The following is a 16,137-nucleotide window of genomic DNA, read 5'->3' as shown; positions in this document are numbered from 1 at the left end:
CTAACACATTACAGCTGTATCAATAACTGTTAAAATCATTCACTGCTGGACATGGAATAGAGGGCCGTATATCCTTTTGCAGACTGTACTTTGTAATATTATTACAGTTTCATTATTTACCTGGATAAAGCATTAATTACAATGACTTACCAAATTCATCTGTGGAGTGAGAGTGTTGAAGACCGTGGTAGAATGCAGACCAAACACTAGTAGACCCAGGAACGTACACACGATCAGATCGTTTTTTAGACGAGCGTTCACCGTCTGTTGCAACTTCTTGGGCAAGGGGTCTTCCATATCGTCTTCCAATTTGTCTAGCGGATCGATAGTTTTAGATCCGTTGAGGTTGCCTTGACTTTTGTCCTCAGATTCTAAAGGCACATCTTTCAGTGAACTATTGGAGTTTAGAGTATTCGTATCGGCGCTTTTTGGGTCCAATTTTAAGGAGCTTACACTTGATGTTTGAGATCGTTTTTGAGTCTTTGCTATGTTAGTTTCGGAGCTAAAGTTGATTTTAGATGCTGAGCTTCCTATAGAGTTTTGTTTGGAAATATTGCTTTCCGAGTTATTCTTCTTAGATTCCTCGCTCAACGTGTTCGGGTCATTCTTTTCAGTCTCAGCTGCCGGTTCTGGGTTATTCATCGCATACAACTCCGGAGGCAGTAAGTGTTTCTTTATAAGATTCCATATGTGCGTGTAATCACTGGCACTTCTACTCAGATGATAGGATATTGGCACAAGCAGCGCACAAAATATCGACATTAACACATTGTGTTTTTGAAAATTCGATTTCTCGCCTTCTATCATTGCGCTATACGCAAAGCCGTATAGTAACCCTACAGCAGCTAAGGACCTGGCCACACAGTAGACAGCGGCACTGAGACTACTCGTGGCATTCCCTCCAAATATATGCATGTCTATTTGTTCCAGTAAGTACATAGCAAACGTGTTGACCTGCGGAAACAATCCCAAACTGAATGCTAGCGGGAAGAACAGTATAAACGTCGATACTATATCCTGAATCGAGGTCAAGATCTCTCGTTCGTTCATTGCGAACCCGTACACTGTAAATGGTTTGTCATCTATGCTTCTTTTGTTCCGATCGTGGTCTTCGCCCAGGGGTTTAGTTTGTTCCAAGTGGTTATGCACTATACAGAGTATCGCTGTACAAATGCAGAAATACACGGGTCGGGAAAACACCACCATTTTGTTAAACCCGTGTACCGGAGACGCCGAATCCGGTTGGACACTTTTGAGCAACGAGTATTGGCTGCCTGCCATTATGAAGCAGAACCAAAACGCGTAGATGTCCTTGTAGAACCCTAAATTCAGCACCATCGAGCCTAGAATCGACACGAGTATCGCTAGCACTATTGAGATGAACGTCTCTTTGAAAGTCAGGTTTCTGTCAAACAGGGCCATGAGTTTTAACCTGTCCATGGTCACTTTGATCTCCCAGCACTTGAATAACTTAAACTTGTAGTAGCTCTTTGGTTTCGGCTGCTTCGATTTCTCTATTTGTTCCATCAACTTATTGAATTTACTCCTAATGTTTATTTCTATTCGCTCTTCGCCTATTGAAGGCATGAGACTGGGGACATTTGAGGATGTAGCCTCTGCTTGTTGCTGGGCCTGCTGTTGTGCCCTTTGCTGAGACATTAGGAAGTTTATGTGCATGCTGGGAAGGCCCATTCTTGATTGTCTCTCTGCCTCGATCTGTTCTAGCAGACTATCTGTGACGTAAGCTACAGGAGATCTCGGTTGATCGCTGCCGGTTCCACCGTCGAAAACGTAGAAGCGTTTATTGGAGCTATTTGTGTTTATAGGCACGACCGTGGATAGGTTGTTATTACTATTCAGTAGAGGGTTATTACTGCCTTGGTTGGATGAGCTGTGGTCTATACTATCCCCGCGTTTAGATTTGTTGATATTCTCGCTATTTCCCGCTTCTGATTCTAGGGAGCCACAGCTGCCTTCTCCAGCTGTTTCCTGAGATTCGTTTTCTGAAGGTTTACTTCGATTAGGTCTACCATTTTCGTCTTTATTATCCGTGATCGGTATCGGCTGGGCTTGGACTCTGGCCGTCCCGTTTTTGTCGAAGGTGTAGGACATCCAGTTGCCATATTCATCCATGAAGCAATGGACAGCACCTTCCGTTGTGTCTTCAAACGACGTTGCGAAATGGACGGAATTTTCTGGGTTTGAGCTATTATCAGTCTGCGGCGGTTTGGTGTCCCTTTTATGCCTTTGTCTTGTCGATCTTTTGATTTTCCTAACCCGGTTTCTATGATTCCTGTCCATTAGTGGCCTAAACCTTTGACCGTGGTTTTCTTCTGCATTCATCATGACCTCGATCTCTTCGTTAGTTATACCAGTCGCGGGCAGAGCTATGGGGATGTTAGGGAACTCTCTAGAATTTAGGAAGGCGGCTAGAAGCGGCATCGAGGTAGGCAGTAGAGTATTGGTTGAAGTCTGTGCCACTTCTTCTATGGATCGTTTCCGGGTTTTGTTCGCGCTTTCTCCGCGTAAACTTTGCCTGTGACTTCTAGATTTGTCTGATTCTCTGTTAGGGTTGGGCATTACTACTGTATTAGCATTGGTTGCTGCAAAAAGGCACTCTAAACCCTGCACTAGCGCCGCCTGCGCTTCGACGGCATCTAGAAGAATCATCTCTTCGTTTTGATTCTCATCTTTCTCTTTCTTAGAATCTCTCTTCTTATTCTCTTTCTGTGAGGACGCTCGCGACCGCGCCATGTTTTTGATCTGTTTGGGGATAGCGCCCAGGTTTTTAGGCACATTTGAGGAAGTTTCCCCAAGAGCGCTCACGGGTTTCTGGGAATAGACGGGATCCGAACTCGGGCCTGCAACTGGCTCTTCTACCTCTACCGCGCACGCTTCGTCTAAACGACCCGCTTCTTCAAACAACCACTCTAAACTATACACACTTTTATCGTCCGAATTTATCACTTCACTACTCACTTCCGGTTCCTCACTAGTCTGCACAATTTTGTCGGCCTGAGTCTTTGCTTGCTGGATATCGGGGGGCTTATCGTTACTTTCAATACTACTACTAGAGTTAGAAATCTCGTGGTCCCAGGGTTTCTTCTCTACAACTTCTTTCTCCCGCTTCTCTTCACCGTTTTCATTTGATTCCAAACTGGACTTTTCTATTAACAAATCTTTCGAACTCGCACTAGCTTTGTCGAAGTAATCTGTGGGGTCTAGCTTGTTATCTGCTATTTCTACGACTTTAACCGGTTCTACAGGCTTCGGCTTGAAGTCTAGGCATTTGGCCTCGTTCTGGTCTGGTCTAGTTTTCTTCAGTCTTATCTTGGGTCGGTCCCCGGCGCAGTCTAGTTGCTTCGAGCTCGAGTGTCTCTCATGGCGCTCGCAGCAAGTCTTCTTATCCTGTGTCCTGGTCCGGACTACCCTGACGTCCACTCCTCGGTCTAGCAGCGGAGACCTGGACCCGTTGTTCTCGTAGTCAGAATCGCTGGAGCGAGCCGCCGGTGACTGCTCGGCCTCCCAGTCGAAACCACGGAACTGATGCTTCATAGTGACGTCATCGTAATCGCTATAGCTTTCAGACGAATCTAAGTCAGTCTCCTTTTGTGACGTCTGCATCTCATCAGAGATTTCGGCTATTGGATACACGATCTCTGACCCGTAATTTAAGTACGGGTAGCTACACCCTTCGCCGCTTTCGTTCCTTGGGTAGAGATTAAACTGGGGACCTCGGGTAAGGCTTTTACTAGGGGGTGGTATCACAGCGTTTTTGGGATTCTTCAACATTTGCCCGCCTATCGTCTCGGCACTGTTGGGGTGGGGGGATAAATTCGACACACTCGGAGGGGGGCATCCTATTTCTAAGGCAGCGCTTTTTATTCTTCTTACACCTGGACTTTTGCCTTTCATTTTGTTGTCGCCATCGCCGCTTGGCGCCTCTGCTTTTTCCATCATGTAGGCTCCTAGCTCAACGCTGGCGAAAAACCCTGGTTCGGCATTATTTGAGTGCCTTCTCATATGCGACACTAGTTGAGCAGTAGACGTCACCAGCGGCAGTTGTATCGTCGACATAGTTGAGTTGGAATTCCTCCTCATCGATGGTCCTTGGGCTGTAGCTAACGCCATGGCCGACTTCGTACAACTCTCGTCTGGATAATTTGAGTAATACCTTCGTCTATGCGCCATACGCTTCTTAGGCGACGGCGGGCCGACACTCGGCTCTGAGTTATCCCGCGAATCAGCACTCAACTGCCTCGCGAACCTGCTCTGATAATGTTCGCCCGCCGCCTCATTACCATCCAAATACAACCATTCCTTAAAAAAGTCCCTAGGCGCGCCTCTTCTATGATGCGAGCACTCATGATACCGCCTGCTAACCTTCGCAAACGGTCCCTCATCGATATTAATCGTGATCGAATCATCGATGTAAATCTTTCTATTGCCATCTTCCATCATGTTCTCCTCTATCCTTTGCTCATGCATTCTCCTGTTCTTGTTGGTTCTCTCTCGTCTCTGCGTGGTCTTAGGTCTCCGGCGGTCCTGTCGGTGTCGATACGGGTTCTGTATCTCAGCTATATCCACGCAGAGATCACTCTTGGTGGCCGCGGGCTCGGCCGGCTTGGACGCCGCGCCGCTCTCCTCGATGCTAGATTCGGAACTGTTCTTGCGGTGGACGTCCACTTTTAAATCTGGAAAAGGAAAAAATATGGTTATATATTTTTATTTATAAATGCACCAATGTATAAATGAGTATACAAAGGACTGAATGCATTTTCTACCAGTCAACCCTCAGGAGTACAGGAGGAACCATGTTAATTGGTGGTTTGGGCAAGTCCACAAACAGGAAAATTTAACTGTGGGATGCCTTAAGGTTGGTACTGACCAACGTTACGAGGTGTAATTTAACATTCCCAGCGAGCATATTACGCAACACTGTGTTCTAAAATTGGTTGGTTGCTCGCTGGTTCCCCGTATTGACTGAACGAATGCTCGCTTTGTCATGTTACATACGTAACCTTTAATGTCAGCTTAGATTTACCGAGGACACAGTACTGCCGCACTCTTGTGAAAGGCCTATGCTTAAAATAATAATTATAAGACATAAGGTCCGTGGCATTGGAGGATTACGGGCTGATGTTAAACCAAGGCCTTCCAAACTCCATAGCTGGCTAGAAGAATACCCACCAATGGTGCTGGTGGTGGGCTTGTGGTACTCGCGGCTGGTGTGCGACTCGTTGTCGCTGGGCGGGTGCGGCGCCGTGCTCACGCGCAGCATCTGCATCTCCATGCCCTCCGATGTACTGCAGATAGAAAGATTATAGCTGTTAATGTTAGATGTATGGATAAAATAAATAGCTTTTCCCTCTTAGCTTTGAGTTTAAAGGTTTTCCCGTGGGAATTCAGAAATAAAAAGTATATATAAACCTTCCTTTTAAATCACTTTGTCTACAACAAAACCCGCATATAAATCATTTGCATAGTTTTAAAGATCTAAGCATACATGCATGCATACAGACAGACGCGGGAAGGCAGTTTAGACCTTCGGGATATGCACAAAGGTCCCACTTGAGAGAGCCAGGTGCAGGTAATTACACCCCCACAGAGAATAGAATAGAATATACTGACCCATCTCCCTCCTGGCTGCCAGCAGCGCGCTGCAGCAGCACGCGCTGCTCGTGGTCGTACATGTGGTGTAGAGCATGATTCAGCAGCTTCAGAGACGACAGGAGTAGGGCCACCAGCGCGCAGTAGACCACCCAGCCGGGGCTGGCCGGAGGGAAGTACTGGGAAAAGAGGCATTCTTTGGTCATTTTAAGGCGAAAGCGTCACAACCTAGGGACACTACTTGTGTTATTTCTTGTTCGCCTCTTAAGGCATACCTTCAAACCTGAAGGCAAATGAAGGAGCCATAAGGTTTAGGATTTTGCATGGAAAACCAAAAGAAAACATATCGGCACTACAGTGGCAGTGTCTTATTACAAACGAAATCTGTGTAAATGTTAATGTGAATGACTTCAGCTTCACTGAACAGAGAAGCAGCTAAACCAGCCTGGACTGGTTGGCTGGAAATACTGGGAATAGAGGTGAGGGGGAGGGTGAGGTCACCACTTGAAGGCTAGGCTACATTGTTTTATATGTGGATATGGGTGAGGATGAGCAGAGTGTGGTTAAGGACCTTCAGTGAAGACATGAGCAGCATAACCAGATTGAAGCAGATCTCCCAGAGGGTTGGTCAGGTTACAATGGTATGTAAAGATGGAGGTAACAAAATATGTATACACGTGGTAAGTATATTGTTGTGTATTGTTATTGAAGATACACTGGGACTAATAACTATGTGGATAATCTATGTGGAAATAGTATAAAATTGCCTAATCAATATAATATGTAAGAATGGTGCCTTGGTACCCCTTTTCAGTCAAAAGGACAAAGGTTATTTATAAATAGTGATTCATAGTTCAGTATAAGGTCATTAGAAAATAGGATGTTCATTCATACATACATTATAATGTGTAAATGTAATACTGTATATAATATTGGAAAGAAAAACATAAATTGCCACCAAATATTATTTTCCAATGTGAGAGAGTTGCACAATAACATACAATTAATAAAAGAGAAAGTCACCCATTACTAAACACACACCAATCAAGATAGTAATACCTTGTTAATATTCATCAAGTGGGGTTATCTAACAGAGTTATCAATGCATTCATGTGCAGCAGTAACATGGAAAAGGTGTGATTTATTTTGAAGCTGGATTGTTTTGGCTTATTGTTTGACCATTGTACAAGTAGGTAAAGGCGGCAGAGGGCGCTCTGTAACGTAAACATTAGCTCCGTATAATTAATTGGTTTTTAAATACATAAATAGAAAAAAGTTGCAACAACAACATTCTACGACAAAGAATACATTGTGATATAACTGTACTACTGTTATCCAGTCCGAAGATTTTGGAGAAGTTGCTTTTATCGTAAAATTAACACAACAGCTGATCGAAGGACGAAAACTAAACATACAGTTCTGTGCGCGACGGATAACATCAGTGGAAGCAAGTGACTTATCGTTTTGTTTGGTGTTTTGAAGGATATAACTTCATACAATCAGTGAAATATTCATAAACAGTGAATTAAGTGCGTACCTAGTAACAATTTTAACAATTGTTGGGAGTCCATTCTAATGAACATTATTTTCGGAGTACCTCACTTTAAATTATTTAACAAGAGAACACGAATGAAGCTAAATTTCACATCAACCTAAGGAACACTCATAGCCCGTACGGTTGGCTCGTCGGAGGCGACGTCGTCGACTTAAAGGACACTAGTTCGAATCCACTTATTACGAAACTTTTTTTTTAAATTTTATTTGATGAAACCAATGGTGGATGTATACTGTTTGTATTAGTATTATTTATTTTTTTATTCTTCCTTACTTTTTTTAAAATGAATAATCTAAACTTATTACCTATAGATTGGAGTAGGTAGTTATCATTTATTTAATCAATTTATAAAATTTTATTGCATTTGGCTAATGTTTAATCATTATTTCTGTGATACTTTTTTATTAATATTATGAATTATGAATGGTTTTTTTAAGGGCCCGTTTTCTAAATTATTTATTGGATGAATTTATGTAAATGTATGATTTATTTAAATAAGAGGTTGAGATTGAATTTGCAATGACCCAACCAACATCCACTTGTCCCCATTGCCCAGGATCTTCTCGGCAATTTGTGGTGCCCCGTGGCTTGAATGTCCACATAGGCCGTATACATAAAAATGATCTTGCACATTCTCAGCCAGCGGCAGCGGTTCCTGCTGCTACGAACCTTAACCCACCCCGCAATGCTCAGGTCACTTCAAATTTTGATCTCTTGGCTTCTATGAGGAGAAATATCCGGGTGCTGAAACACATACCTAAAGGTGCAAGGTGTATGGCAGCTGGAAAGTTGTCTCATCTTATTGACCTTTGTGTTGAAAGTAACGGCAGACAGGAGTGGTATGATCTGTTAACCTTTCCTTATTCAGCCTTGAGGGTTCCCAGTAGTGTCGATCAGCGATCTCTTACAGCTAAAGTTAAGGACAATGTTAACGGCTCTGCTGAACCGATAGTTGACGACAGTTTTTTGACACACAGACAGGGTTCAATTTACAGGGCAATTGAAGCGAAAGTCTATGATGGGGATTTACGTGGGGCAGTCAGATTGTTAACCTCCGATAGCTCTCTGGCTCCCAGGACTCCTGAAACTATAACTGCATTAAAAGAAAAACACCCGACACCTTCGCGCCCCTTATCTTTTCCGCCTGAGCCAAATATTTCTTCACCCTTCTTATCCGTTACTGTTTCTGATGTTGCTGATGCTGTTGACTCCTTTTACAGTGGGTCAGCTGCTGGTTTAGATGGCTTGCGACCACAGCACTTGAAGGAGCTGATCTCGGTGTCCGCAGGTGATAATGGGCACAAATTGTTAGAATCTCTAACTAGACTCTGCAACTTTCTACTGAAGGGAATGCTAAACCTGGAAGTTTGTCCATACTTGTATGGAGCTTCATTGTGCGCTCTTTCAAAATCAGATGGAGGAATAAGGCCGATTGCAGTAGGATCGGTTTTTCGCCGGTTGGTTGCTAAGGTTGGAGGTCGAGCAGTTAAATCGGAGATGTGTATTTCTACAACCTCATCAACTTGGGTTGTGAAAATGCATCTAATGACATTATTCTTAAGGTTGACTTGAAAAACGCATTCAACAGCATTGAACGAGATGGAATGCTATCAAAAATACAGGAGCACATTCCAACTCTCTATCCATTTCTGAGCCAGTGTTACTCGTTGCCCAGCCAGCTGTTCTATGACTCTGAGTCCATATTGTCACAGGTTGGGGCGCAACAAGGGGACCCATTAGGACCACTAATCTTTAGCTTAGCCATTAATGATGTCGTTAAATCGTTAGCTTCCCCATTGAATGTGTGGTATTTGGATGACGGGACAATTGGTGGAAACATCGATACGGTGGAAAAAGACATGAAAGCTATTATAGACATGTTTAAGGAAATGGGTCTTGAATTAAATAGTAACAAATGTGAACTTTTCTGTTGCAGCCCGAATATCCCCAACTTGTCCACCATAACAAATCTAGTCCCTGGAATCAAACTGTTGGATAAGTCAAACTTTACTGTCTTGGGAGCCCCTATTTTTCCTGAAGGTGTTCCACCACTACTTGATGGCAAAAGGGAGGGAATCAACGAGACAGTGAGTGGATTGAAGCAGTTACCGGCCCATGTTGCGCTTACAATCTTTCGCTGCTGTTTGTCTATGCCGAAGCTGACATATGCTCTGAGGACTTCTCCAGTTTGGTTGTTCCCAGCAAACATAGCTAATGTTGATAACTGTATCAAAAATGTCCTGGAGCAAGTCCTTAACATCAAATTGGAGGGGGATCAGTGGCGACAAGCAGCATTACCGATCAGACACGGTGGTCTGGGCATAAGACGAGTCAAAGAGACCGGTCTCTCGGCTTTCCTATCCTCGGCGCACGGCGTAGTGGATCTTGTCACTCGGATCTTATCGATTAATGGTGACAGATTCCGCTTACCTTTTGTTACTGAGGCTTTAGAGGGCTGGGAAGCTCAATGTCCTGGAAAAAAATTGCCTGATCACCTTGATGTCCAGAAAGCCTGGGATGATGTTCTGTGCAAATCTGTTTTGGACAAAATTATGGAGAGCAGTATAGGTGTAGATTTGGCGAGAGTGAGGGCTTCATCAAAACCTGAATCGGGCTCTTGGCTTCACGCGTTGCCGTCTCCTCAAATGGGCACTCTCTTGGACGATGACTCGTTGAGAATAGCAGTAGCATTAAGGCTCGGCTGCGACATATGTGAGCAGCATCATTGTATTTGCGGTGCACTGGTAGACTCAAGGGGTCATCATGGTCTAAGTTGTCCCAAGTGCGCTGGTAGATTTCCAAGACATCATGCGCTAAATGACTTGATTAAGAGGGCAATGGTCATGGCGAATATCCCGTGCGTCCTGGAACCACCAGGTTTGAGTCGCACTGATGGGAAGCGTCCGGATGGACTGACGCTGGTCCCCTGGGAGCGTGGCAGAAGCTTGTTGTGGGATGCCACATGTGTTAGCACGTTTGCAGCTTCACATTTAGCAGGAACGGTAAGAGTAGCGGGCTCGGCGGCTGAGAATGCCGCTAGATTAAAGCACCAAAAGTATACGGATTTAAAAAACCGTTACTTGTTTGTCCCTGTAGCAGTGGAGACGAGCGGAGTTTGGGGTAGTGAAGCTAAAGCCCTCATAAGGGATTTAGGCCGCCGTATTGCCTCGCGAGGACATGATCGTCGCTCTGGGTCGTACTTGGCTCAAAGGCTCTCTCTTGCTATTCAAAGAGGTAACGCTGCAAGCATTATGGGTACTTTTGGGCCAGGTATGACTCGTGGCGGATTATTAGATTAATTTAATTTTACTTTTTACTTTGACAAAGCTTGTTACGCTGACGATGACGATGTTCTACACAGAATGACAAAGCTTGTTGCGGATTGAAAATGTATATTATTTTTTTTAATTTCTGTTAATATTGTTTATTGATGGTGTAATAATTTGTAAGCGTAAATATTTTAAATGAATAAATTCTCTGCTTACGTAGTAGGTAAAGTTTAATCTTCAAAATGGTTGACAAATTACTATAATTTTATACAGTTTAACCAAGTGTATTTATAAACTTCACTATACTTACTCACACCTTGTGCCTCTGTGTAAGCATAGGCAGTGTTGTTAAGGTCTAATGTAATATAGTAGGAGACCCTGTTGCCATCTTTCAAACTTAGACCCAATGAAGAACAAATATTGGTGGCAGCTATGGATCTAGCCCAGAATGATGTGAATGTTTCATGAGAATATTGCAGGAGTTTGACATCATCATCAGCCCATACTTGTCCACACTGGACATAGGCATCTTATAAGGAGTGCTACAAGAAATGATAATGATAACTAATAAATTTGTAAAATATTCAATATTTTCCTTGTTACCTAATGAGGTAGACACACTCAAGCAGTCACTCAAGGTCTTCAGCTATCACTCAATGCCTTGATACTTGATATATTTTAATTTACAGTGTAAAATTTGCTTGTAATTTGAAAATACCTACTAAACAAGACTAATCAATTGATCCCATGTAATAGTTATTATAATGGAACTAAGTTGCCAATCCATCAAATAATAGAATGGTATTCCTCAACCATCAAGTACCTACTTCGAAAGTTAACAAAACAACAACAAAAGCTATACCTAAACACTTTGACCTAGTTATGTGGCAACTTCACAGCTATCGAGGGAAGTTGACACTGCAGACAGCACTCACCAGGTAGATGGAGAACGGCAGGCATAGCAGGAAGAGCCATATGTACAGGTGCACAGTATTGCAGAAGAGGTCCTGGTGAGGATCGTAGAACCAGCCTCCGGTCAGCGAAGCCCATACTCCTTGCCGTAGTATCTCTAACGTCTGGGAACCCATCGCGCTGGCTATGTCCACATGTCAGTATCCGGTCACTGTCCACCCGCACGACACACACTGAGCACCTACATTCATAATTTTGATAAGAAACTATTGTTCAAACGCGAATTTCTCGATTTCCCTGCCATTTTGGATGCAAAATAACACTGGAATTTCGCCTTTATAAACATCGATTGGACAGAGAAAGTGTATGAAGTGTGAGATATTTACATGAATAAGCTTAATGTTAAGGGTATTTATTGTTTGAATTACACTAATCACTGGTGGAATACAAAGAGAAAAAGCTTTGGAACGGGAAATAATAATGAAGAAACACCACTTTCGTCGAGTACAATGACATTTTGTTTTTTTTTGCGTTAATTTTGTTGCCAGTTTGAGAACACATTACAATGTTTTCGTAAAAAAATATATTACATTTTAGGTGCATTTATATTTTATACCTACTGGAAATAAGTAACCAAAATAAATGAATAAACCAGTTATAAAGTAAATAAAATATATATTTAAATATAAATTTTATTATTTCTTCTCAGTACGATAACCATTTTCCTCAGAATATGAACGAATTCATAAAAGTGATGTGTGAATCGGAACAGTGAAAAATCGGTAACATTTTATTTACATCGAAATACCTAGGTACTATAAAGTGTTTCATCACTAAACATGTCTTAAATAGACAAAATTCAACCTTAGTCCAATGTAATAAGGATTTTGATTGATCAATTATCCGGTGAAACGGTCTATAGGTACTATTAACATACGAACAGCCAATCAAGATTCAGAAAAGCAATAAAACATTTTTTTTTCTTTCAAACAATTCAAAGCAAACCCCATTCAAGATCACACTACGAGACGACGTGGTTGAGTTTTAGCGTTGTGTTATTTTCTGTGGGTCGAGTGATTCGTAACTTTCGTAGTTGTTTACTTTGTTCAAAATATTTATATAAATAAAACACGCTCATAACCGGCAGCTGTCTTCGCATTAATTTATTCTGCTTTTGTTTGTTTTTGTTATAAATTTGCTGTTTGTTATCAAAATGAGTGTCAAAACTGAAAGTCGTTTAAAACAAGCTGCTATGCAGGTCGGTGCTGGAGGTAGTGCTGGATTTATAGAAGTCTGTATTATGCACCCGTTGGATCTATTGAAGACAAGAATGCAATTACAATCTAGCAAATCTTCTCTGAAGACTACCGATCCACACTATTATAACGGCATTGTAGACTGCATGAAGAAAATGTACAAACATGAAGGCCTTTCATCATTCTGGAAAGGAATTTTGCCGCCAATTTTAGCTGAAACTCCTAAACGTGCTGTGAAATTTGTAACTTTTGAACAATATAAAAGATTTTTTATGTTTGGTTCACCCACCGCTACTCCTCTGGTGAGTGTTATTTTTATTTACCAAGTGATAACTCATTTTATCATGTTCCACCAACATTAAATAAAAAAATATTAAGAACCTAACCTAACTAACTAAATGAATTGGCACCTAAGTGCACCTAAATACATAGGTACCTACTTACATACAAAAGGGAACATGATCGTTGAAAAATATAGTAACAGAGACTTTTTAGACGAACTAAAGCTAGGTATTAAACACTATACTGCTTCTCTCAGTATTCAAGTATAGTGGGCTAAGTACAAGTTTGTTTCTCTATTAAGGCCAAGGCAGCGGCTCTATTATCTATCGGTGAAACACTAGACTCGCTCTTGTGTTTGTCAACAACATGATAAGAAAAAAGGCTCTATTGGTCATTGAACTTAGAATATACTGCAGTTTTGTGGGATTTATCATAAAATACCTACTTAGGTAGGTATACATGTACCAACCAACCCACCTGCTGTTGAAGCTGCTATTTATCGAAGCAACAATATTTAACGTTGTATTTTAATATCAGTCTTATGTCCTGTGTACAGTGTACCAACTTACATTTACATACATTCGAACACTCCTAATTTACACTTTATGTTTGCAGACATTTTCCTTAGCTGGACTTGGAGCAGGAATCACTGAAGGTATTTTAGTAAACCCTTTCGAAGTAGTTAAAGTAACACTTCAATCTAACAAACAGCTAGCAGCTCAGATGCCGAGTACTTGGGCCGTGACCAGCAAGATAGTGCGAGAAAGCGGGTTAGGTTTGAATGGTCTTAATAAAGGACTGTCAGCCACAGTGGCCAGAAATGGTATATTTAACATGGTGTACTTTGGATTTTACCACAGTGTAAAAGGATATATTCCAGAATCCAAGGTGTGAAGCATTCTCCGTATTATCATCATCGCAAAATGTGTATTTCTAACTTTAGCTTAGTGTCTATAAATTAATTGTTCTATTTATAATCAGAGGCTTGTAAATTTATTATTTCACGTCTTACGCTCATCATATTTTCATATTACTTATGTATTTTAAAAACATCTCATAATTATATTTCTTTCAGGATAAAGTAATGGAGTTTGGCCGTAAAGTAGCCATTGGTTTCACGTCAGGGGTCCTAGGATCTTGCGTAAACATACCATTTGATGTGGCAAAAAGTCGTATCCAAGGTCCGCAACCAGTGCCGGGACAAGTCAAGTATAAATCCACCGTTGGATCTATTGTTATGGTCTACAAAGAAGAAGGGTATGCAAATTTTACGTATTTAAGTACATCATTTGTTATACTTTTCAATTATTCTTAATGGCACTATAAGGAACCATAGAAAATGTTTTTGATTCATTTCTATTCATGTTTCTTCATACAGTATCTTCCAATAAAATGGATGCCTTGTGAATGAACCGTCAGTACCTATGGTTGTTTGCACGAGCCATGAAGGCCTAGATTAAATTTGTGGACCAAGCTTGGTAATTGATAAGAAGGGACTAGCATGACATCAGTAAATATTCAGTGCAGTTTCGTGCATCAGCATCTTATGCATTTTGTTGTTTTGTCGCAAATTCGCAGGAACACATTGTTTCAGTATGATGTGACCCGTTCGAATTCTGGCCACCAGCCAAGTTAACGTGTGTCATTAGTTAACTGGATTTGCAGTAAATTTACATGACTATAGTCTTTATTTTAACGCATCCATGTCATTTGGATTATATCCAATAAGATATCAATATTTATAATTGCAAATAGTGACCGTATGGTAATTTTTGGATAAGAGGACTGGGTTGAAAAAAACATCGTTTCGAGGTAAAAAACCTCGAAATTCCTACAAAAAACAGATTATGGGGAAAAGCTTGTAGTAAATAAAACACAAGTATGAAAAAAATTATTATCGGCTCCTAGCTTATCTAAACTCTTATCAATATGTTAATGGATATGTCAACTTTGTTATCTGTCAAATATAAAATTTAGTTATATTTTTTATACCACTCTATCTACAGAAGTGTATATTCATATAAGTACTTACATATTATTATAATTACATAAAAAACAAATCCTGTTTTTAAAAATATAACAAATAAAATGTTCCTTCTTGCTGTGTTTTTCGGGTATCTGTCATGTGCCAGTTCTTTCTTATCTTATTTCATTTAACTGTTCGTCATTGGGTTAAATTAGGGCATAACTAACTACGAATAATAAAATTATTATAGTAGAGTATAATAATTTATTGTTATTGCACAGCTATATTGAATAGCTGTGCGATAATGTGTTAACTAGGTAGGACTATATTTTTATAGTGATTCTCTATTACGCAAAAAAAATGTAAGTACCTATTTGGGCACCTTGTTTGTTGTGTTATGTAATGGTTATGATATCAGTCATGCATCTTCCAAATGTACCTAGTTATTTACTTCTTATCTGACTATAAATAAATAATTGTGATCGTTATAGTGATAAGTTGATAACTTAGTTATCATAAGATAATAATATTGTTGTACATAAAGAAACATATCAAATAGGGATTAATTCCAATAAAACACTGGACTATGAACTTGTAGGTATATAACTTGTATTGTATTGGTCTAGATCAACTAAAGTATTCACCAGCTTATACATAAATCCATCGTACTTTAAAAGAAAAACAAAGGCAGTGAAGGGCTTAAATTGTGATTTATTGTTTCAGATTCCGAGCTCTTTATAAGGGTCTTCTTCCAAAGGTGCTGAGACTTGGCCCAGGAGGTGCCATTATGTTAATAGTTTACGATTACGTTTACGAATTTTTAGAACAGAAGTTTTAGTTCTTATTCAATGCACTTATACTAAACTTGAAGTTAGAATAATATGTAAATATGTTAAATAAGAATTTTATAGTACCTAACACTAAGACATAATATTGTATCCCCAACGAGTCTTACTCATTATAACTAGTTAGTGAGTATTTTTATAATTAAAAATTAATATTTATTAAGTATAAAATGAACGAACTGGAATGGGAGTGGGCGGGACACTTGGCTCGCCGGGAGGACGGAAGGTGGACAAAGGCGGTCACAGAATGGTGGCCTGGAGACGGACGAAGAGCGGTTGGCAGACCACCTGCTAGATGGTCCGATGACATCTGCAAGGTTGCAGGGAAGCAGTGGACCAGAGCGGCACAGGACCGGAAGAATTGGCGTACAAATAAGGAGGCCTATACCCAACAGTGGGCGATAGAAGGCTGATGATGATGAAGTATAAAATTAACTTTATA

The 16,137-nt window shown here is 40.8% G+C and overlaps 2 protein-coding genes across 2 annotated transcripts in view; one reads left to right on the top strand and one right to left on the bottom strand.

The window, feature by feature from the left end:
• Positions 1 to 11,884, bottom strand: part of LOC105398521 (protein pecanex) — a 46,768-nt gene extending 34,884 nt beyond the window's left edge. The window contains exons 1-4 of the mRNA XM_048627519.1: positions 11,370 to 11,884; positions 5,632 to 5,789; positions 5,191 to 5,306; positions 151 to 4,694 (exon numbers count right to left, since the gene is read on the bottom strand). Coding sequence (XP_048483476.1) covers positions 151 to 4,694; positions 5,191 to 5,306; positions 5,632 to 5,789; positions 11,370 to 11,522 — 4,971 coding nt within the window. The 5' untranslated portion in view covers positions 11,523 to 11,884. The remainder of the gene's footprint in view (positions 1 to 150; positions 4,695 to 5,190; positions 5,307 to 5,631; positions 5,790 to 11,369) is intronic.
• A 463-nt stretch (positions 11,885 to 12,347) lies between these two features.
• Positions 12,348 to 15,791, top strand: LOC105388068 (mitochondrial 2-oxodicarboxylate carrier). The gene is made up of 4 exons (XM_011558910.3): positions 12,348 to 12,904; positions 13,500 to 13,772; positions 13,960 to 14,141; positions 15,574 to 15,791. The coding sequence occupies exons 1-4, from the start codon at positions 12,560 to 12,562 to the stop codon at positions 15,686 to 15,688; spliced, it is 915 nt and encodes a 304-aa protein (XP_011557212.1). The 5' UTR covers positions 12,348 to 12,559; the 3' UTR covers positions 15,689 to 15,791.
• The last annotated feature ends 346 nt before the right edge of the window (positions 15,792 to 16,137 follow it).

This window comes from Plutella xylostella, chromosome 18 (assembly GCF_932276165.1).
Source record: "Plutella xylostella chromosome 18, ilPluXylo3.1, whole genome shotgun sequence".
Taxonomy (NCBI): Eukaryota; Metazoa; Arthropoda; class Insecta; order Lepidoptera; family Plutellidae; genus Plutella; species Plutella xylostella.
Note: the sequence above shows the minus strand (reverse complement) of the source record. Positions and strands in the feature narration are given on the sequence as shown.